Here is a 22202-nt window from a genome sequence, read left to right on the forward strand (position 1 = left end):
ACAATACTTTTTCTTCATCTTTTAATAAACTGGCTTAAACTACCTTTTCTTTAAAGTGACATCATGTGGCTATTCAGTTATCTGTCTTGTTTTGCATATTTTTAAAGCAAAGAAATATTTTTTAAAAACAAAAAAAACCAAAAGATTTTTTTTTTTAACATAACAGGTCTTTTAAAAGAACAAATAGTGGAGGAACTGCTGGGGGTGCGAATGCTCCAGGGCCCACACCCCCTGGGGTCTGCCGGAGGCTTGCTCGAGCACGTGGATTCAGAGCAATTCTGGTGAGGGAACCTGATGCACAGCCTGCACCTTGGCCCCACCACTGATAGTTATGTTACTTTTGACAAAATGAGAGATGCAGGATAATATGCGCTTATTATAAATAGGGTTGATCATACCTATATTATACTAAAGTTGTGTAGGGACCCATAGGGTTAAGCTCCCTATGGCTTTACCCCTACCTTTAAGAAATCTGTACTGTTATTGGGCAGAGCCCTTATACTCAGGTTTCAGTTATGTAACTGTATTCCTTATAGGTTTAGTCAGGTTGACCACTCCCCCTGCAGACTGATATAGTGTCTAGCACGGAGGAGTGGCTTCCTCTTTGGCTGCCTGTCTGCTTCCTAAGCACAGTTCCCTCTGAGCCTGGGTGCAGAAACAGGCCCCAGTAAGCCACCTTGATCCAAAGAACACTTACCAACTGGATAAGTCGGGGACAGGGCCCCGTGAATGAGGATAAGCAATCACAGCAGATTCATTTAAGAGCACTCTCTAGGAGAAGTGCGCATAGTCAGCTTCAGCTAGAAAGGGCAGCCATTAGGCTGTATGCCTTGCTGTAGGGACCACAGTTAAGACAAAGGACTCAGGCTAGTATTTACCCCTGAACCACCGTTGGCTGTACGGATCCGTTCCAGTAAAGGGCATCCATCTTGGGACTCCCGGCTACTACCTCTGCATATCTCCATTGTGGGCTATACTGTCTCTAATGGTCACAATTGCTGCTAATCACTGTGACATTCTATTTCCACTGCTTGTGAGTATAACAACCCTGCATAACATCTGTGTCTTGGACAATAAGTCTGTATTGTAGTTCACCATAAGAATCCTCTGGCGTCCATTTATACCATCTGCACCACACAACCTCAGATAGTTGTTGTTCAACTTCACCCTCAGCTCCATAGTAAATGTCCCACTTAGTGGAGGCCCATGCCTAAGTATTAAGGGTCGCATGTAACACATGCTCTACTCTACGCTACTAGCCAGGATTTGCCTTATCTAAGTCAAAATAGTGTTATAGTTGCAATCATAGAAACGTGTACTGTACATTATTGCGTGTGCAGAACATCCATCTTGTTATGTTTACATTTGTGTGGGGTTGCTCTATTGGCACTCTTTTTTTATATACATCAATAGAACAATTCAGTCAGTGTTAAGAGGTTTTTCGAGCATGTCTTATGTCAACTAAGCAAATGTTAAACTCCTTGTACTATGTAAATATGCAGCTATACAGTTTATCATTTGTGTATATGGAACATTTGTTTTTTGTATAGAAAAGAAAGCAGTACACTCATTGGAATAAAGCAGATTCTAAATTGCATAGCATATTACCAGTCAGCCTATATTTCCTTCAGTTAAGTCATATAACATATACATAGAGAATCATAACATATACAGATGCAAAGTATGAAAAAGGGTTTACTTTTAGTGGAGCATTAAAGAATGAGGCACCTTTGTATACATTTTGCAAGCACAGTATAGGATCCATTATCCAGAAACCCATTATACAGAAAGCTCTAAATTACGGAATGGCCATCTGCCATAGACTCCAATTCAACTCCAAAAATTCAAAATGTTAAAACATATTTTCTTTTTCTCTGTAATAAAACATAATCTTGTACTTAATGGCAACTAAGCTGCAAGAATTCATATTGGTGGCAGAACAATCCTACTGGATTTAATTAATGTTTAAATTAATTTTTAATATACAAAGTATGGGGATCCAAGTTACAGAAAGACCTTTTATCTGGAAAATAAGCACTCCTCAGCACTCTGGATAACAGGTCCCATGTCTTTATTGAGATTTAATCGTCTTAAATAGACTGCCACAGATGACACAGTAACTAGAAAATACTTACTTTTGTCATTGCAGCTACTACTGTGAACATTGCTCTTCCCTAACAAATAACCCCTTGGATTCTTTATTGTGTTGACAATGCACTTTATTTATAAAAAAAATCCTTTTGACATTTTTCTATTGATGGCAGAAGTTCATACCAATATTTGTTTCATTGTAAGAGACCATAAAGTATGTGGCTGCACTTAGATGAATTTACAACCTGTAATTTGATTTCTGAGCATGACATGAGCAAAGGGTCTTTCAGATATACAGCTGGATGCATCCCTCGATGTGACAGAACTGACAGCTTGATCATACTATTGGACAAGTAGAGTACATCAGTGCACTTACATGTTCTTGTAAACTACTTGGTATTCCATTGAACAAAAGTGAAACTATAGAAAGAAAATTAAATGAAATTTCAAATATAAAATGCAATCCTTCTACATCCAACATCAAAGAGAAACATGCTCCTTCTCTTCTGAAAAGCAAAGTGCTTTCTTGGTGCTATAAAATGAGAGTTTCTGAAATACAAATGCTAAGATTTATTAAGCAAAATAAAAAACCCTGAAAAACTCTAATTCAAAAAATTAGCAACTAAAAGCTTGCAACAGAAGTTGTCCTAGGCACAATGTAAGTGACGTTAATTGCAATTTTAGTGCCTTAATTTTTTTTTAAAATTATTGAGTTTTTTTAATAAATAAGCACACATTTGAGTTTGCTTAGTTTTTAAGATTTTGAATTAACCAATATAGATTCACAAATCTGAAAAACGTGCCTCTATTTATGTTGATGTTCAAATATACTATTTAATTTAGAATACAAAGCAACTTGTGTAGTTTTTCTGTACTAAATATGGTTGGAATACTAATTCCGTACCCCTCTGAAGTTCTGGGTGATCTGCTGGTTTCACTCCTGCTCTTTTAACTGCTGTGCTAACTATTTTGCCTTTAAAACTTTCTACAGCTTTAATATAATTACCACAGCCTGAAGCAGTGGGGAAAGCAGCAAGGAGAGCCTTTTGTGAGCCCAACAACATATTGGTAAGGTGGGTGGAAGAATCAGAGCATAAAATAAAGGGTAGGAGACAGGAAAAAGAATAGTTGAGCAAAGGGAAAGGGACAGGGATCAGGTGGGTTAAAGGAGATGGGAAGAAGAAAAGGGCACATTGAAATGAATTGTAAAGGTTAAGAAGACTTATATGTAAAGGCAAATTGCAAACAGGAAGAAAACTTAAAGGATAAAGTAAACAAGGAGTGAAAAGTGTAATAAACGGGTTAGACAAAAAAGGGAAAATGGAAAATAGAAAAGTGAGGAAAGACTGGTAGACTAAGGGAGAGAGAAAAGTATACTTCAGGAAAGATGGGAAAAATGGAAAGTGTAAGGAGTTGAGGTTGACACAGCATAAGGTGAAGAATTGTAAACAGAAAAATGTGAGCAATGGCACAGGGCAAAGACATATAACAATACAGAGTGGGGAACAATTAAGAATACATGGGGAAGGTATGATTGGCAGAGGAGAGGGATATGTGGATAGCTGTGAGGGAAAAGGAAGAAGGTGAGCGCAGAAGAAACATTTAGAAGAAGGGAAGAATCAGGAAAAAGAGCAATAATGTAAAATATGACATTTACTGATGTGGGTTGTGGTCTCTAGTAATGATTGTCTGGCAGATTTACCCACTAATCTGTGCTAATGTCAGGACTATGCCGAAAGAGCAAAACTGACATCAGTCTTGCTTTGCCGTGGAGCATCTGTCTAAATCAATTGCTGCAAAACAGCCAAAATATCTGTCTCTCACACAATTAAGCTGTGGTCAGTGTATATAGCTGAACTTCTTCCTCCAGCAGTGTGTCATATTTACAGAATTTATCTACTCGCTAAAAATGTCTTACTTGCACTCAATTTTTATATTTCTGCATAAATATAAGCTATAACATGACCTTTTTAATGCAAGTTATAAACCTGGATAATAAGAACCCAATTCAACAAATGAGTCAAAATCATAATGCTTGTTCTTTAATCGAGTAAAATGATAACAAATTGCATATATTTATATGGTAAAAGTGTGCGAACCTTTGCTTTCAGTAACTGGCGTGCCCTTTTGCCTTTGAGCCGCAATAACTGCAAGTGAATGTTTCCAGTAAGTGTTGATCAGCGTTTCACGTCAACTTGGAGGGATTTTAGCCCATTCCTTCTTACAAAGCAGCTTCAACTGAGGAATGTTGGTGGGCTTCCTTGTATGAACTGCGGGCTTCAGCTCCTTTCACAGCATTTCTGTAGGGTTAAGGTCAGGACTGTTTATTCCAAGACATTAAAGGGGTTGTTCACCTTTGAGTTAACTTTTAGTATGATGTAGAGGGAAAATCTGCAATCGGTCTTAATGTTTTAATATTTGTAGTTTTTTATTTATTTCTATCTTTTTGTTCAGCAGCTCTCCAGTTTGGAGTTTAAACAGCTCTCTGGTTGCTAGGATCCAAATTACCTTAGCAACCAGGGAGTGATTTGAACGAGAATCTGGTACATGAATAAAAGAGGACTTGAATCGAAAAATATGTTATAAAAAAGTAACAGTAACAATAAAACTGCAGCCTCACAGAGCAATAGTTTTTTGGCTGCTGGTGCCAATGACCCCTATTTGAAAGCTGCAAAGAATTAGAAAAATGATTAAAAAAATATAAAAAATAAATAATGAAAACCAATTAAAAAGTTGCTTAGAATTGTCCATTTTACATCTTATTAAAGTTAACTTAAAGGAGAAGGAAAGGCTAATAAAGAGTTAATCTCAAGCTGCAGGCATACCTTCAGTTCTCTCTATAGTGCCCTTAAGTCTCCCCATATTTCTCCCGTTCAGATGATCAGAAGCCTCATAGGAAAAAAAACCCACTGAGCTCTGTAAAGAAAATTCCCATAATACCACGCTCCTGCACCAAGACCGGTGTACATGCACAGTTAGTAAGACTTTGAGAAAGCTTCCTGCTGATTATCTCAGAGGAGGGGAGGGAGTTCTTAGCATTCTTGTGGGAGGGGGGAGCAGGAGAGAGGAGAGAGCTACACAGACTCTGGCACAGGAAAACAAATAGACAAAATCCTGTTTCTTTTGAAAGAGAAGTCAGTGCAGGGTTTCTGTGAGTGCTTATGGCTGTATTTACATAGACCTTTCTGATAAAGCTTACTTAGTTTTTACCTTTCCTTCTCCTTTAAAGATGAAACACCCCTTTAACTTCCTTCTACTTTAACTTTATTGACTTGTGTGTTGAGGTTCGTTGTCTTGCTGCATGACCCACTTTTTCATGCACTTTAGTTCATAGACAAATACCCTGAAATTTTCTTGTAAAATTTACTGGTACAACTGAGAATTTATAGTTCTATCAATGATAGCAAGCAGTCCTAATCCAGAGTCGTCAAAGCAGGCCCAAACCGTGATAATGCCACCACCCTGTTTCACAAATGGAATAAGGTTACTATGATTGAAGGCAGTATTTGCCTTTTGCCAAACATGGCACTTTTTATTAAAACCATTTTGGTCTCATCTGTCCACATAACATTCTTTCAGTAGCCTTCTGATGGATCTATGTGGTCTGTAGCAAACTGGGCCAGGGAAGAAGCTAGTGGTGCAGTGATCACTCAAATACTACTCTAGGCTATTGCATTTTTCATTGAAGAGGAGCCTAACCCAGGCTTTGAGGTAGAAAATGATAATAACTGTTGGGCATCTAACACATTTGTGCATTTGTGCAGTGATTCAGCCTTTTCCTTTTTCTTTTATGCAGTTGGCAGGGTAAAGTTAAATTTTGCGTGCATAGAATATTTGTTGATTATGCTCAAATTGGAATATGTAGGTTTTAATTTGGTTTGTTTTGTGGCAGAATTTAAAAAGTATGGATTTGGTGCATCTCTAAACAAGAGCTACACAATTCTAGAGCTATGAAAAGGACATCAGTCTGAGTTTGGAGAGAAAACTGAAAGCTTTGTGATCTTTTACTTTTAGACAACAGTCATATTGTGAGTTACAAGTAACAATGCAAGAATGCAGGCAGAAATGTCCGGGAGAAGGTGAAGAACTAAGATATTACATAGATATAACTAAGGGTACAGCTGGTGTTAATACGTGATTAACTTTTCTATTTTTTACTTCATCAGTAGGCTGAATTCTTTATTTAGGGAGCAGAATGCCTGAGACATTCTTCTGTACACTTCTAAAACATAATTACTCCCCAAACAGGATTTCATTGAGGCCACATACTGACATGTCTATAGCAAAATTACATTTAGATCTAAGAAAACCTGCATGCTGCCTAGGTACATCCCACTCATGGAGAGAGCAATTAAATATAGAACCAATAATTTGATATCACTGCATGAGGTGGACAGACAGCATTAATCCCACACTAAAGCACACTGTAGATCTAGAAATCACTAATAATAGAAAACTGCTTCATCAGTTGAGCACATATACATTTTATATACCGTTTTCTCAGCTACTGCATTTATACCACTGGTATTGGATCCATTATCTGAAAACCTGTTATCTAGGAAGCTCTGAATTATGGGAAGGAAGTATTTTTAAGAATGATTTCCTTTTTCTCTGTAATAATAAAACAGCACCATGTAGTTGATGCCAACTAAGATATAATAAATTAGTTTATTATATTTTTAAATTATTTTTTAGTAGACTTCCAGAAGACCCCTCATCTGGAAATCTCAGGTCCCGAATATTCTGGATAACAAGTAAACTGAGAAAACTTGTTTACTTGTACATGTAAATATATTAGAAATATGTTTCTAACAAGAGTAAACTAATTTTATTAATCACACATTAAAAAAGTATTACAGGTACTCCAGAAAAATTTTAGCTAATTTGTATGTGTTAATTTAACACCGTATCCTGATTACCATTTTTATTCATCGAAATTTTGGTGGAGACTGGTGACTTTAGATCTAGGTCAGTCTGTCTGTATGTGCAATTGTATAGCGTAATGTTAATTAAAGATCTATCACACATCCCTTCTTACTGATTTTACTCAAATAATATTATTGTGGGATTAATGTCCTTTTAGAGCACATGTCTCTCCATGCCTATAATTAACTTGGCCTAAAATGGCTTAGAACTTTACTAGGTTTGAAGGAACATTGAGAGGTGAATATTTTAGAAATTAACAATACACAGAAAAAAAACAGAATTAAACTGCCCATATACAGTATACAACAGGGATTGGAGATGATATTTGGAAATACTGTATGCAATATACAAACCGGATTCCAAAAAAGTTGGGACACTAAACAAATTGTGAATAAAAACTGAACGCAATGATGTGGAGGTGCCAACTTCTAATATTTTATTCAGAATAGAACATAAATCACGGAACAAAAGTTTAAACTGAGAAAATGTACCATTTTAAGGGAAAAATATGTTGATTCAGAATTTCATGGTGTCAACAAATCCCAAAAAAGTTGGGACAAGTAGCAATAAGAGGCTGGAAAAAGTAAATTTGAGCATAACGAAGAGCTGGAAGACCAAATTACACTAATTAGGTCAATTGGCAACATGATTGGGTATAAAAAGAGCTTCTCAGAGTGGCAGTGTCTCTCAGAAGCCAAGATGGGTAGAGGATCACCAATTCCCACAATGTTGCGCAGAAAGATAGTGGAGCAATATCAGAAAGGTGTTACCCAGCGAAAAATTGCAAAGATTTTGCATCTATCATCATCAACTGTGCATAACATCATCCGAAGATTCAGAGAATCTGGAACAATCTCTGTGCGTAAGGGTCAAGGCCGTAAAACCATACTGGATGCCCGTGATCTCCGGGCCCTTAAACGACACTGCACCACAAACAGGAATGCTACTGTAAAGGAAATCCCAGAATGGGCTCAGGAATACTTCCAGAAACCATTGTCAGTGAACACAATCCACCGTGCCATCCGCCATTGCCAGCTGAAACTCTACAGTGCAAAGAAGAAGCCATTTCTAAGCAAGATCCACAAGCTCAGGCGTTTTCACTGGGCCAGGGATCATTTAAAATGGAGTGTGGCAAAATGGAAGACTGTTCTGTGGTCAGACGAGTCACGATTCAAAGTTCTTTTTGGAAATCTGGGCGCCATGCCATCCGGACCAAAGAGGACAAGGACAACCCAAGTTGTTATCAACGCTCAGTTCAGAAGCCTGCATCTCTGATGGTATGGGGTTGCATGAGTGCGTGTGGCATGGGCAGCTTGCATGTCTGGAAAGGCAGCATCAATGCAGAAAAATATATTCAGGTTCTAGAACAACATATGCTCCCATCCAGACGTAATCTCTTTCAGGGAAGACCCTGCATTTTTCAACAAGATAATGCCAGACCACATTCTGCATCAATCACAACATCATGGCTGCGTAGGAGAAGGATCCGGGTACTGAAATGGCCAGTCTGCAGTCCAGATCTTTCACCTATAGAGAACATTTGGCGCATCATAAAGAGGAAGGTGCGACAAAGAAGGCCCAAGACGATTGAACAGTTAGAGGCCTGTATTAGACAAGAATGGGAGAGCATTCCTATTCCTAAACTTGAGAAACTGGTCTCCTCGGTCCCCAGACGTCTGCTGAGTGTTGTAAGAAGAAGGGGAGATGCCACACAGTGGTGAAAATGGCCTTGTCCCAACTTTTTTGGGATTTGTTGACACCATGAAATTCTGAATATATTTTTCCCTTAAAATGGTACATTTTCTCAGTTTAAACTTTTGTTCCGTGATTTATGTTCTATTCTGAATAAAATATTAGAAGTTGGCACCTCCACATCATTGCGTTCAGTTTTTATTCACAATTTGTTTAGTGTCCCAACTTTTTTGGAATCCGGGTTGTATATTGCATACAGTATTTCCAAATATCATCTCCAATCCCTGTTGTATACTGTATATGGGCAGTTTAATTCTGTTTTTTTTCTGTGTATTGTTAATTTCTAAAATATTCACCTCTCAATGTTCCTTCAAACCTAGTAAAGTTCTAAGCCATTTTAGGCCAAGTTCACAGCCCATAGGCTGTGAAGAGCCATGTGCTTTGTTCTGTGGGAGGGTTCTGCTTCTGGGTAGGCTGTGTTACTGCATCATCTGCTCATACAGTAATAACAGCCAAACTTCCTATGGTAAACTTAAGGTTCAACCCTCAAGTATAATTGTATTCTGTGGGAGTACATGTACTTGCAGGAGTGCATCCAATGGTGTTGTTTTCTTCTTACCTCCTGGGGAAAACCCACTTTTTACCATCATTCTTTATAATTTCCAGAATGTGTTTGCTCACTTTTCTTTAGTTCAAAAGGTATTCAAGACAGTATATATAATTAAATTTAATATTTCATCCTTATTGGCTATTAGACTGGGCATTCCTTCCTCTGTTTTGATCTCCTCATTTTGGCAGCCACTTTTCACAGAATAAATCACATAAATAAAGAATATAGATTTATATGTTTTGTTTTAAAGTTCCTTGGTTCCTGTTCTCACCTGTATATACTGATGAGTTATTTATTGGTATACGCGCATTTATGTGACATGCAGTGCAAGACACTTACCTAAAAAGTTGGGTAAATGTTTACTGGTTAGCCTTAGCAACCTCACCTCTTGTGCCTCTTTATTACTGAAAAAAGGTTTCATTAGTTCACGATTTGTTCATCAGCTAGCTGCGACTGTCCCACACCTTTAGCAGGATAGAATTTAACTAATGTGGCACCTTCTTTGCAAGCTGCAAAGCTGAAAAGTTGAGGTTTTTGACAAAAATGCTCAGTTCAACAGCATTTGTAAATGTGTTTTGGGAGGCCTTTAATTACATTTTGGTGGTTCAACTCCTCAGTTCCCCTAAAAAAGCAAATATGAAGCTTCTAATGTGCATGTCAACTTCCCAAAGCGCTGAATAACTGGATCAAATGGAAACTGGTTGAGATGAGTTGCCCTTGTGATTGTTTTGTGAAATTATTACTTTCTATTCCATAGAATCAGCCAACAGAATTCTCTATTCTATTTGTCTTGATCCAATTGTGTATTATATTCATCTCTTAAACTGATTGCACCCTGGTCCCCTCTGAACTTGTTCAGATTGGTTCACAAATAAACCAGTAAACTAAAAGATAGAAAATAGAGCAGACAACTGATAGGTTGCTATTGGCACCTGCAATCATGCACATATATTTCTAAATATGTTCTTTAATGTTTCTTCCTGGCAATAACCAGCCTCACTATAACTGTTCTACATATATCTAATTTTCTGCAGCCTTTTCCTTTGTGTGTGATGTATCTTTAACACAACCATTATAGTTTGAAATGCTTTTACATAATTGCATAGCTGAACCCATCAAACGAGGTAACTGTAATTATTTTCCTGCAATAGATAATACATTTGACTGAAAAAAAAATAAGCTTCTAACCAATTAATGCAATTTTGACAGCAGCAAAAGCATGAAGATTTTGAAGTGTGTATGATGCATTGTCAAATAATTATATAAGGTTAGCTTGAAATTTGACTTAAAAATATGTACAATGCTTTGGGGACTTCTGGCTTAAATGGCTTATTTATCTCTTCTCTTGGAAGACTGGGATTTTCAGCTCATTTAATTTTCTATTTGAAGGCAATTTAACCCATATTTTAGCAGATATTCTACATTAACGTAAAGAATCCTATTTTTAATTGCATTTATGTAACTGAAGTTGTAGGCGACAACTTCACTAACAGTCCCCCTATAAAACCACATTTCACAATTTTTGTCAAACCCCCGGTAATTTGACTACTTGAATACCAAAACATTTATAATCTATTTCAATATATACAGTAGAACCCCCATTTCAAGTTTTTCAGGGAACCAGAAAAAAATGGTATAAAATACAGGAAAATGTAAAATCAAGGAAATGCATTATGCATTGTATATTAAAGGGACCAAAAAAATGGTGTAAAATGAGGAAAAAATTAAAATCAGCATGTAAAATTGAGGGTTCGCTGTATAAATAAATAAAAAGGAGGGAGGAGAGTGCTATTGATCACGAGACCCAGTCATAAGGCAGCAGTAAAAACTGTATTTTCTACAAAATGCAGTTGTTCTTATTCTCCCAACACCGTTTTTTTTTATAGCTCTAATTTAGAGACTTATTGTACAGCGCTGTGGAATATGTTGGTGCTTTATAAATAAATGTTAATAATAATAATAATAATATATGGAGCCAGAATGGGTAGAGGATGAAATATTTGGATGACATTTTTTCCATCTAATGTAAAAGTATTGTTTGCTCTCAATTTTGGTCTTGGGAACTTTCTCTTTCTTCTTCCAAAACTGCATATTCAGTGCAACCTGCTCTAGTAAATCATCTGCAATATGTGTCAGTTATATGTTACCTTACATTAGGTCTTATTCCCCCTCTCTATTCTTTCTTTTTATACTGTATTATATATTTCATGTACCCAAATGTATTACTTGTGCACCCATCTGCCATATTTTTGGATTCCACACCACTCTCTAAAATCAAGAATTTATAAAATAGAGCATTTTATTTCCCACAAACAACTGCTCCTGTGACTAATGTATCTTTAAAGGGAAACTATACCCCTGAACATGACATAACCCATTTTCAGGAATGATGTACCATTGGATGATCCTAAATAAAAGACTTCCTGTCTTCTGCCATCTGACCTATACAGGCCCGGATTTGTGGAGAGGCCACAAAGGCCTAGGGCGGCAGAAGTTTAGGGGCGGCATGCCGCCCCGCCGCAACAACTTTTTTAAATTTGGCTCCCATACGGAGCAGTCGGGACCTCTCCCCACTGCTCCGTATGGGAGTTTAAAGGACCGTTCGCGCATGCGCAATGGGGAGATGGCGCGTTGCGCATGCGCACTGGGGGGGCGCGTTCGCACATGCGCACGGGGGGATACCCACAGGGGCGGCCTCGGGGCGCCCAGGATAGAAATCCGGCCCTGGACCTATATGAGGCAAACATACCAAGGACACACAACCCCCCTGGTTAATATGAGGCACACAAACCAAGGTAGCATATAAATGTTAGGTTACTTCAGCCAACAGATGGACAGAGCTCTATGTGGCTGCTTATGAGCTAATTTAGTGATGCAAATGAACAGAAAATCACTATTCTTATAAATAGTATTTCAGTAACAGGTTCATTTACATTTGCACAGCAGACCTCTAATTGCCGGTGCAATCCCAGCATCATTGCAGTTTCCAGGGGCATTTACCCCACAGTGTGAATCAGATGCAATTATGCAGAAAATGTTCTAATCCCAGTAGATGTCACGTCCAGCATTTGACGTGTGCTCAATTCTTTTGGGGGCATCTGCACCTATTGACACAGGCTGCTGTAAGAACCAGGGTTCCAATTAGTCAATAGGTGCAACAGTATTCGATTTGTTAAAGAAGGTAGCACTGAGCACAACTTTACGGAAGTGATAGGAGTGCATGTTGACACAAATACCTTTAATGAATGGTGCCGATATGCACAAGAACTGCGTTCATTTTGCACAGCCACAACTAAGACTGTGGTGATAAACGAACCCTGGTGTTTTGTTAGAATGCTTATCTGTAGCTCTCATTAGCTTTCATGCCAGGCTTCAGAAGCCATCACTGTCCTGAATATGCGTTCCTGTACATACTTATTTATGTTTGGTCCTGATGAAATAGCAGTACATGGAAATGAACTACATTCCCATATAAGAGTAATAGTTCTGGCCCAGTGCTATAGAACCACAGGTCTGATTTGTTCCTTTAATAGAACGACTGACAACATTGTTACATAGTTCCAACACAGCTTTATAGGTTCTAAATGCACATTCTAATTTTTTAGGCCTTAAACATGTTTAACATCTCTTCCTTTGCACTTACCAAATGTATTTTCAGCATCAAACAGGGCTCACAGCCACACACCGTTTCCCCTTTTCATTCTTTTGAATGTAATTCTGCTGTTCATATGCTGAGCTGGTAATTTTCTAAATGTGCAAGTACTTCAAGAACATTAGCAACAAGCACATAATCAGGCATGTTGCCTTCAGTCTTGGGGTAAGATATTATAGCATAAATACTTTGTAGGAGATGCTATCCGTAACAACACTTCATATTTTTTAATGAAGCTAAATAGTGTTTATGTCGTTTCATGACAGAAAGAAACCTAATCATGTTCAGCAGCATGTCTCTATTCACTTGAAAGTGTACTTGAGTATCATTGCAGGAAACTAACTTATTGTTGTCAGTTTTAGAGTAATAATTACATATGCAGATGTATGAAATGCAATGTGGGCTCTGCCAGCAGTCAGTAAACTGTGAGAAATTGCATCAGATGTTGTGGATGTATAGGGTTGACCCTCGTTTCCCAATGGCCACTGTGCCAGATGACTGAGAACTTTTCAGGGCATTTAATCATGCAAGTGTAAAATGGGGTGCTAAATAGCATAAAGTTGTCTCCTATTCATAAAGATAGTCGCTTAAATACACCCTCTTCTGTACATTCAGCTTGCACTGAAATGCGAGTTGGTTCCACTTTGCTGCATAGGTTACAAGGTGCAAAGTACAGGCTACTATTTGCATCTTGGATATTACACTAGGTTAGTAAATGAACCCTTATATGTGACAACCTTCTTGCCTTGCTTTTTGTATCAAACAGCAAGTTAGATTGATATGTTTGCAGTGCTTTGCCAAATCCGGCAAAATTGCAAACACTTGAAGGGGACTTTTACTCTGCTAGAAGTTTCAATTTAGAAACAGTGCTTTATATACAAAAAAATTGTTCCTTCTGCACAAGGACATTATCTCCACCTCTGTCTGCCTAGTGGTCTGTGGGACTTTCACAGTTCTTTAATACTATAAGAACAGTGTAATGAATCAGATATAAAATAGAACCAGACACAGGCAATTCAAAAAACTAAATGCTAGAACTTTTCTGCCACCTATATTATACAGTACTGACTAAAGATTATTAACTTCATTTTCTGTAATTAAGCTGAGGTCTGTTAACATGGAAACACGATACTAAAAAAATATCTTTTATTTCCCATAGTTTGAAGTCACACATAAGCGTATTTGTGTTTGAGTTACTACAGCCACCATAGCAGCTGTCTATAAATTGATATTTTGTGTCACTGGGAATTTTATGGAGAAATATATTGTGGCCACTGGGTGACATGAAAGTAACGGATTGTCTGCTTTATAAAGAGCAGCTTTCATTCACATCTCTGCCCTGGCAATGCATAATGCAAACTAACATGGCTGCTATGTTATAGTATATCTCACTCTAGTGATGGGAAAAGAGGGTTGAGGAAAGAAAAGCCTTTATTGAACATAGAATGAATTATCCTCCCCAAAGGACTGTTTTTCATTTTTCTTTATCTCTTTTGTGCCAGGGAGGATTCAGAACTCATTAGATGATCCATCTCTGTAGTAGACTGATATCTTAATTCTACCTACGGGATTGAATTAAAACAAATAACTCTCATAAGCAGGCAGCACATAGCCAAGTAATTACTTGCAATGTAATCCTGATACATTGTAAACAGATGTATCTGCTTGCCTAGTTTTAAGTTTGTTTTCTGGGAAGCCAGCTTAATTTAGAGACAATATACTTGCATCAGGAGTGTGGCAAGAAACCTGTGCACAGGGAGCTTTTTTTTTTTTTTTTTTTTTTTTAAATGTGGGTTTTAAATGGCACCTGTGTAGCAACCAGCAGTTTTGTATTTGGGTGTCAGGGACCCCCCGGGGCTGCCACTTCAGGGGCCTCCTACTCATTTTGCAAACTTCTCCACTGCTGCAGCCAGTTATCTATGTGCTACTGCGCTGGTGCAGTTTAGTTTCTAGCCTAGAAAATGTTTTCTTCCTTTTTCTCCTTTTGACTGTGTGGATTATTTATTAAAGGAGAGGGAAAGGTAAAAACTAAGTAAGCTTTACCAGAAAGGTCTATGTAAATACAGCCATAAGCACTTACAGAAATGCTGCATTGAGTCCTCTATCAAAAGAAAAAAGATTTCTTGTCTCTCTTTTTTTCCTGTGCCAGAGTCTGTGCAGTTCTCTCCTCTCTCTCCTCTCTTGCTCCCCCCTCCCTCAAGAATGCTAAGAACTTCCTCCCCCCGCTTTCTCATTTCTCATAATCTTACAAACTGTGCATGTACAAGGGTCTTGGTGCAGGAGCGTGGCATTATGGGAATTTTCTTTGCAGAGCTCGTTCAGCATTTTATATTAAACTGACCAGACATAATTCCTGATTGGTTGACATGAGTAACCACACTTAAAGGAAAAGGAAAGGTTCAACATACCTCCCAACTGTCCCGATTTTCACGGGACAGTGCCGATTTTAACAGCTCAGCCCACAGTCCTGGATTTTTGCTGAAAAATCCCTCATTTCTTTTTGATGTCCTGCACTGAACGCTAAAAAAGATATAAAGCTTCTCAAACTTAATTAAATAAGTAACTTAGGCTACACCTGCACTTAGATACATTTGTAACTAATAAGCTAAACAGGCCTATTGGGGCAGTGAGGCTTAAAAGGCAATTTCACCCTTTTTCTTACCAAAACTGCAATAACACATAAAACATGACACCAAACCCAAAGAAATGTGTTCAAACTTTAAATAACCTGCCAAATTTTGTAAATATGGGAGTGGTATTTAGGGGGTGTGGTCAAAAAATGCTCACCGCACTAAATATGCTATTTATTTTTGCCCCTCTTTTCAAATGTTGGGAAGTATGGTTCAATCGCTGGGCGATGCCAAATGTTAGACACCCCTCAGTGATGATACCCCAGGCCCCATGGGAGTATAGTCTTCCTGTTTCTTCTTGAAGCGGTTGGGGGTGCTCAAAGCAAATGCCTTTTAGCCAGTTGCTTATCTGATGCAGTGCCAGTGTTGTATTGCAATTGCAGGCATGTAATCTCTTTAATTTTCCTTGAGAGGCAAAATTCTACTGTTGGTGTACTATATTAGCTTTCTGTTGGACCATTCAGTCAACTATTGCTTTATATATACTGTAGTTTATATTACTGATAATCACCAGTATTAAAATATGGAGGTGTTGTTTTATTTTTAAAGCTTCTGAATAGTGATTTTTCTATTAAAAGATATCACTTTCTGATAACTTATTCAAGAAGTCTGGAAAACCTCATTGTTATTCTTCCAGCATTTGATGAAAGCAGCTTCCTTATAATTTCATTTCAATTTGTAAGGCATTTTTATTGTCAGCAAGTACATTTTGTTCTTTAACCAAGTGTAGAAGCAAAATGAATGTTTAAATTATTTATTTTATGCAAAAACATCTTAATGTTGTTCTGTTCATGCCTAAGTAACAGCCATCCCATTCCATCCTGCGTGTGAATGAGGAACCAAAGTTTATATTCAGTTTAATATTAATGAGGCTTTAAACTCTCACAAGTAGTGCCCTATTTATTCACTTGTTATGGTCCTTTTTGCTTTATGCAACTGCCACATCTCTAGTGTCACTGTACAGAGTTGCTGAACAATTATGGGCTTTTTAAAATCTTTTTTTTTTTTTAATTTAATCAGGCTCTTTTACATTCATTAATTTTGTCTTCAAATATCTTTTCATGGTCATTATATTGCCTGTTGCAGTATAACTTAAAATCGGTCAGTTTTTTAATTAGCTTTTAAGCAGCCCCCTGGCCAGGGATACTTTGAAGATCTGACAACCTGGCACCTATTCTGTACAAGTCTGTGTTCATCAGTTACAATAGGGTTAGGCTAGGTGCAATCCTGCAATCCTTATGATTGGCTATAGTACAAAAATTAAAAGAAATACAGATCAGATGATTGCGCCACCCCTTGTTCAGGAACCTGCACAAAAAGGGTGCTGAGGCAGATGAGAACTGATGGTTATTTAAAAGAAATGGCTCACTGCCCAGCCTTTTATTTAGGGAAAATGTTTTAAATTGAAACTGTTGTACTTTTCTCCCAGTTCTCTTTTCTGCAGTTGTCAATAGTTTTTCACCTCTGCATTAGATGATTGTCATTGCAAAGACTCAGGCCTTACACATTTGATACACTAATAATAACTTTATAGTTAGGGTTTCCAGTGTCCACAAAAATTACTGCTATATTATTTAATGTTAACATTATATAAAATTTCATAATAAGAGCTAAGAAAATATCCTGGTACTTATAGGCTTCATTTAGATTAAGCTGCAGCTAGAGTTACCAACAGTTCTGGAAAAAAAATACTGGCTAGGTTTTCATTATTTTTCCTATTAATAAAACTGGCATTAAGTATAATTTTGACCAGCTAGGCATGTAAAATACAGGCCCGGTGGAACCATACCTTCAGCTGCCCTTGTATAGGTAGCAAGGTGTGCTGGAAAGGTTGTAGTCCTTTATACACAGCAGTTTCCCAAACTTGGGCAGGTTTTGTGTTCTCTTTGATATTCATGCATTTACAATATTGCCTTATGTATATATTTGGTTAATATATTTCAGATCTGGAATGGTGTTGATTCAGGAAAGTGTTTAAACACTTTCTCACACCACAGTGGGGCAGTTCGTGATTCACAGTGGTCTGCATGTGGCCAAAAAATCCTGAGTGGAGGATTTGATTCCATGCTATATTTGACAGACGTTGAAACAGGTGAGTTTAGTGATGAGTGATTTTTATTCACCAGGTATGGATTCGCTGTGAAATGTTTTTTTGAAACTACTGTGAAAATTCGCCATGGCAAAAATTTTGCCAAGTAAGAAAAACATTGCAATCACATAGTTTTTCTTCTTTTCACAAATTTTTCAGCAGTTTTAATAATTTCTTGGCAAAACTTTACAGACGGGCATATTTAGGTCCGGTGCTGCCTTAGCACCGGACCTAAACACGCACCTAAACACGCACCTAAACACGCACCATCGTCGTGGAAGTGACATCATATGCAGCATGAATGGCATCACTTCCACAAAGTCTGCAACTCCCCCTACCCCCCTCACCCCCCAGCTCCATTGCCGGATTTCTTATGGAAATCCATGGCAGAGGCTGGAGGCTTTATAGGGGGCTGCTTATACATACGCCCCTGATCATGAGCACAAGAAAAAACAACCTGTATTTCTAAGACTGAACCTGAATGCTTAATGCAAATGGGAAAGGGAGGAAATAGGGAAATATAGGAAGGCTGGTATTGTTTCCCCCAGAATTGTTGCCAACTCTAGCCCTTACACATGTTTGTATCCACATTTGCCCTGTGTTGTGAAATATACTAAACGCATGTTGCAGAGCTGCACTTATTCCTTGTAAAGTAAATTGGATGGATTTTTTAGACCTGTCCCTGATCTGTGATCTGGTAACCATGTTTTACAAAAAAAAAATGGTGTAATACTGTTATTACTTCACAATGTGCACTCTCATGTACTTTTTTACTTATATCACCTTTTTGTGCCCAGTTGTGACATCCCTTTCCGATCACTAATTATATTCTGAATAGCAACATCCATGAAATTGAAATTCCTCATGTTTACTGAAACGCCTCTATTTATTTTTAATTGCCATTTAAATGATGCAGAGAAAAATAAACATGGTTGCCCTGCCCAAATATTTCATTTAAATAGCTCTTTAAATGCATGCTGTTACATGTTGTGTCATGGTGTGCCATGTGATTGTCATATCAGAGTTTATATACATTACGTTATAGGTTTCAATGGCACATAAGCTGGTTCTTGGTGCCCATTTTTGCCTTGTACTGGGGGTGGAACAGCTTACTCCTGCCTATCACAGGCCTTGCTGTTGTTAAAAGTCCTGGTCCTAACATTTCCCAGAGTGCTCTTATATTTTTATATATTTCATGGTATTAGCAGTTCATTTACTGCTGATAACATTAAATAATTACATGAAATGTAACCTGAGCACCCTCTGGGATGTTTGTTTCCCCAAAGCATAACACATGTCACTTATCTTGAGAGCACTTATAATTAGTCCTATCATAAGAGTACTCTGAGCATGGCATGGCCCAGGTCAGAGGCAGGCAGCAAGGTTCATAAATGGAGTCAGGCATGAGTTCAATAGACAACCAGCAAGTAACAAATCTGGGAAACAAGCAGAGTTCAGCAACAGCAGGGAAAGGCCCCAGTAGCTGATGGGCAATGATAGGAAAGGATGTGAGGCCTTGTACCTATTTAAGTGCATTGCACAAGTGAGCAAAACTTGCCACAAGAGATTGAGAGCACCAAAAATGACACTTGTGATGGCAGCGACACTGGACACATGTGCATGAGAGTCCTAGCAGGAACTGTCAGACACCTACAGACACCGATAGTCTCTGCACTCGTGGTGCCACCTCCTATTTATTACTCCAAATCCACAACTGTTTCGAGAACACTTAAAAGAAGAGCAGTTAGTCACAGTTCCTTTACTTCTTCTTATTCAGAGATCTAAAATATCTTATGGGAGCAATCTCTTGGTAAAACAAACCAAATGGTGTCTAAACAGATGTGAGGAGATATCTACTCTTTTCCTAATGTGCCTGTTAAGATAAGAGATTGAAATGAGGACAGTGTACAGCTGTCATAATTTGTTGAGAGTAGTAGACAGTGTTTCAGTTAATGAAATATGTCATGTTCATCCTCTGTGAAGCCTGTACATTGTCTCTATTATGCCAGAATCTTTAGTTTGAAATATTTGTAGTGTTTTATAATTTGCGGATTCTTAATTTAATACAACCCAAAAAATTCTGTGAAATGAGTTAGGTCAGTTCTTTTGAGAGCTGCTTTGTCATATATTATAAGGAGTGTGGCTGCATTCATTATTAATTAGAATAATTATAATATAATTAATTATAAGATATTTTTGATTGCAAAGACTCTGAAAAATCAAAAGCACTTAATCGATTTTCCTCCTTAATTTATAGAATAGAGGAGTCAGTGTTACAGGACCTGCTCTGTAAAGGTACATATGGCTCAGCTAAGCTGTCAGTGACTGACATGGAGTATGATACTTTCAATGTTTAAGCAAAATTAATATGAATAAGGGACCAAGGAATATACTTTATTATGCAGAGTTTAGTTTTAGGCAGGCAATTTTTTTAATAAAAATTTCTCACTTTTTATCTACTATGGTACAAGTATGGTACCAGTGTGGGCTAGAGGAAAGCTGATATATTTTTAATATTTAAAAACAAATTACATTCTCAATATGGCAGTCAGTTATAGGCCCAAGTTTGACATCTGTTGCTGAAAGTTGGTTAAAAGGGGTTGTTCACCTTGAAGTTAACTTTAAGTGTGATATAGATATTGTTATTCTGAGACAATTTCAGTTGGTTTTCATTTTTTTTTATTCATGTTTTTTAGTTATTTTAGTTGTTTAGTTTATTTAGTTTTGTTCTGTTCCAGTCTGGAATTTTAGCAGCTACAGTATATGATTGCTAGGGTCTTGTTTATCTTAGCAACAGTAGTTTGAATGAGAAATTGGAATATAAATAGTAAGGGGTCTGAAAAGAAAGATAAGTAATAAAAAGTTGCAGAGCAATTTTTTTTTTAGCTAATGGGGTCAGTAACCATTTGGAAGTTGGGAAGATGTAGAAGAGGAAGGCAAATAATAATAATAAAAAAAAAACTATAAAAAAAAAAATGAACACCAATTGCAAAGTTGCTCGGAATAGGACTTTTTCTATTACAGGTATGGGACCTGTTATCCAGAATGCTCGGGACCTGGGGTTTTACGGATAAGGGATCTTTCTGTAATTTGGATCTCCATGACTTAAGTCTGCTATAAATCATTTAAATTTTGAATAAACCCAATAGGACTGTTTTGCACCCAATACGGTTTAATTATATCTTAGTTGGGATCAAGTACAAGATAGTGTTTTATTATTACAGAGAAAAGAGAACATCATTTTTAAAAATTAGAATTATTTGCTTATAATAGAGTCTATGGGAGATGGGCTTTCTGTAATTCGGAACTTTCTGGATAATGGGTTTCCGGATAAGGGATCCCATACATGTACATATTAAAATTTAAAAACCGCCCCTTTAAGGTATTGCATTTAATATTATGTTCTGGAGATTTGTAATAAGTAATAATAAGCATGAGGGATAGGTCACGTCAGACAAATATGATTGCTTTTTATGATGAGGTTAGTAAAAAGGTGGACAGTGGGGGTGCAATAAATGTGATCTTTTTGGATTTTGCCAAAGCTTTTTATGCACTGTGCAAACATAACCTTTCTTTTTTTTTTTTTTTTTTTTTTTAACTAAGGTCTGTTGGTCTTGTTAAGGAGCACCTAAGACAATTTCCACCGTCTATGAAATTGTAACTACCAATAAATTGTTCTGGAATGACTGATTTGGCAGACCTTGATTGCCTGTAAACTCCCAGCTTTACTAAGCAACTGGTTTGAGCCTGTGCTATAGTGAATATTGCCCTCCAGTATTTATGAAACTACTGTATATAGCCACCTAGGGCCAGCTGGAGGTGTGCAGGCCCACCGGGCTGTCCCTTGCCAAGCGCACATGCCCCCCACACAGGGGCCCCGTCCCTCACCCCGAGTGTGCATAAGTAGATGCGATCTGGGGAGGGAGGCCGACTGGGCTTGGGGTCTGGGCTGGTGGGGACCACTGGCTTTTTTCCCAGTGTTCTGTTGGCCCAGTCTGACCCTGTATCCACCAGCAAGTCTCATGTAATGCAAGAGGTTTTAATTTTTAGTATAAAATTTAGATTTTGTCCTCAGGGGATTAAAAATTCTCACTGTGCAGATTTAAATCATTAAACCTTTAATTTCTCACTGATTATTTTCTTTCCAGACCTAAATCACACTTACTGTGGTCAGATTTGATTATATCTAATTTTACACACACCATTAACTTTTCTGTTCCAGTGTCTTGTTTTATTAAATGGCAACATAGGATTTGAAATTAGTCAAAAAAGTCAGCTTTGGTTTGTTAACAACTTAGTTAGAATTAGTTTGTTGCAAATAGTATTATGTTACCATGTTTATATGTATTTGTGTATGATGAGGCAATCCATGAATGCCATCTTTAGAAGTGGGTGGTTGGGAAAATAGACTATACCTTCAACTGTTGTTCAGTTGTTGAACATAATTCATTTGTCGGAATGGGCTGAAGTTTAATTATGCTACAACTAAGGACCACGTGCTGGCCATCTTGT

The 22202-nt window shown here is 37.6% G+C and overlaps 1 protein-coding gene across 2 annotated transcripts in view; it reads left to right on the forward strand.

Annotated features, from left to right (window-relative positions):
* wdr25 (WD repeat domain 25) overlaps positions 1-22202 on the forward strand; it is an 80502-nt gene that overhangs the window by 22228 nt on the left and 36072 nt on the right. Inside the window, exon 3 of one of the 2 annotated variants that reach the window (XM_002936588.5) lies at positions 17546-17693. The exons of the other annotated variant lie outside the window; for it this stretch is intronic. Coding sequence (XP_002936634.1) covers positions 17546-17693 — 148 coding nt within the window. The remainder of the gene's footprint in view (positions 1-17545; positions 17694-22202) is intronic. 2 annotated transcript variants of the gene reach the window in all.

The sequence above is a fragment of the Xenopus tropicalis genome, chromosome 8 (genome assembly GCF_000004195.4).
Source record: "Xenopus tropicalis strain Nigerian chromosome 8, UCB_Xtro_10.0, whole genome shotgun sequence".
Classification (NCBI taxonomy): Eukaryota; Metazoa; Chordata; class Amphibia; order Anura; family Pipidae; genus Xenopus; species Xenopus tropicalis.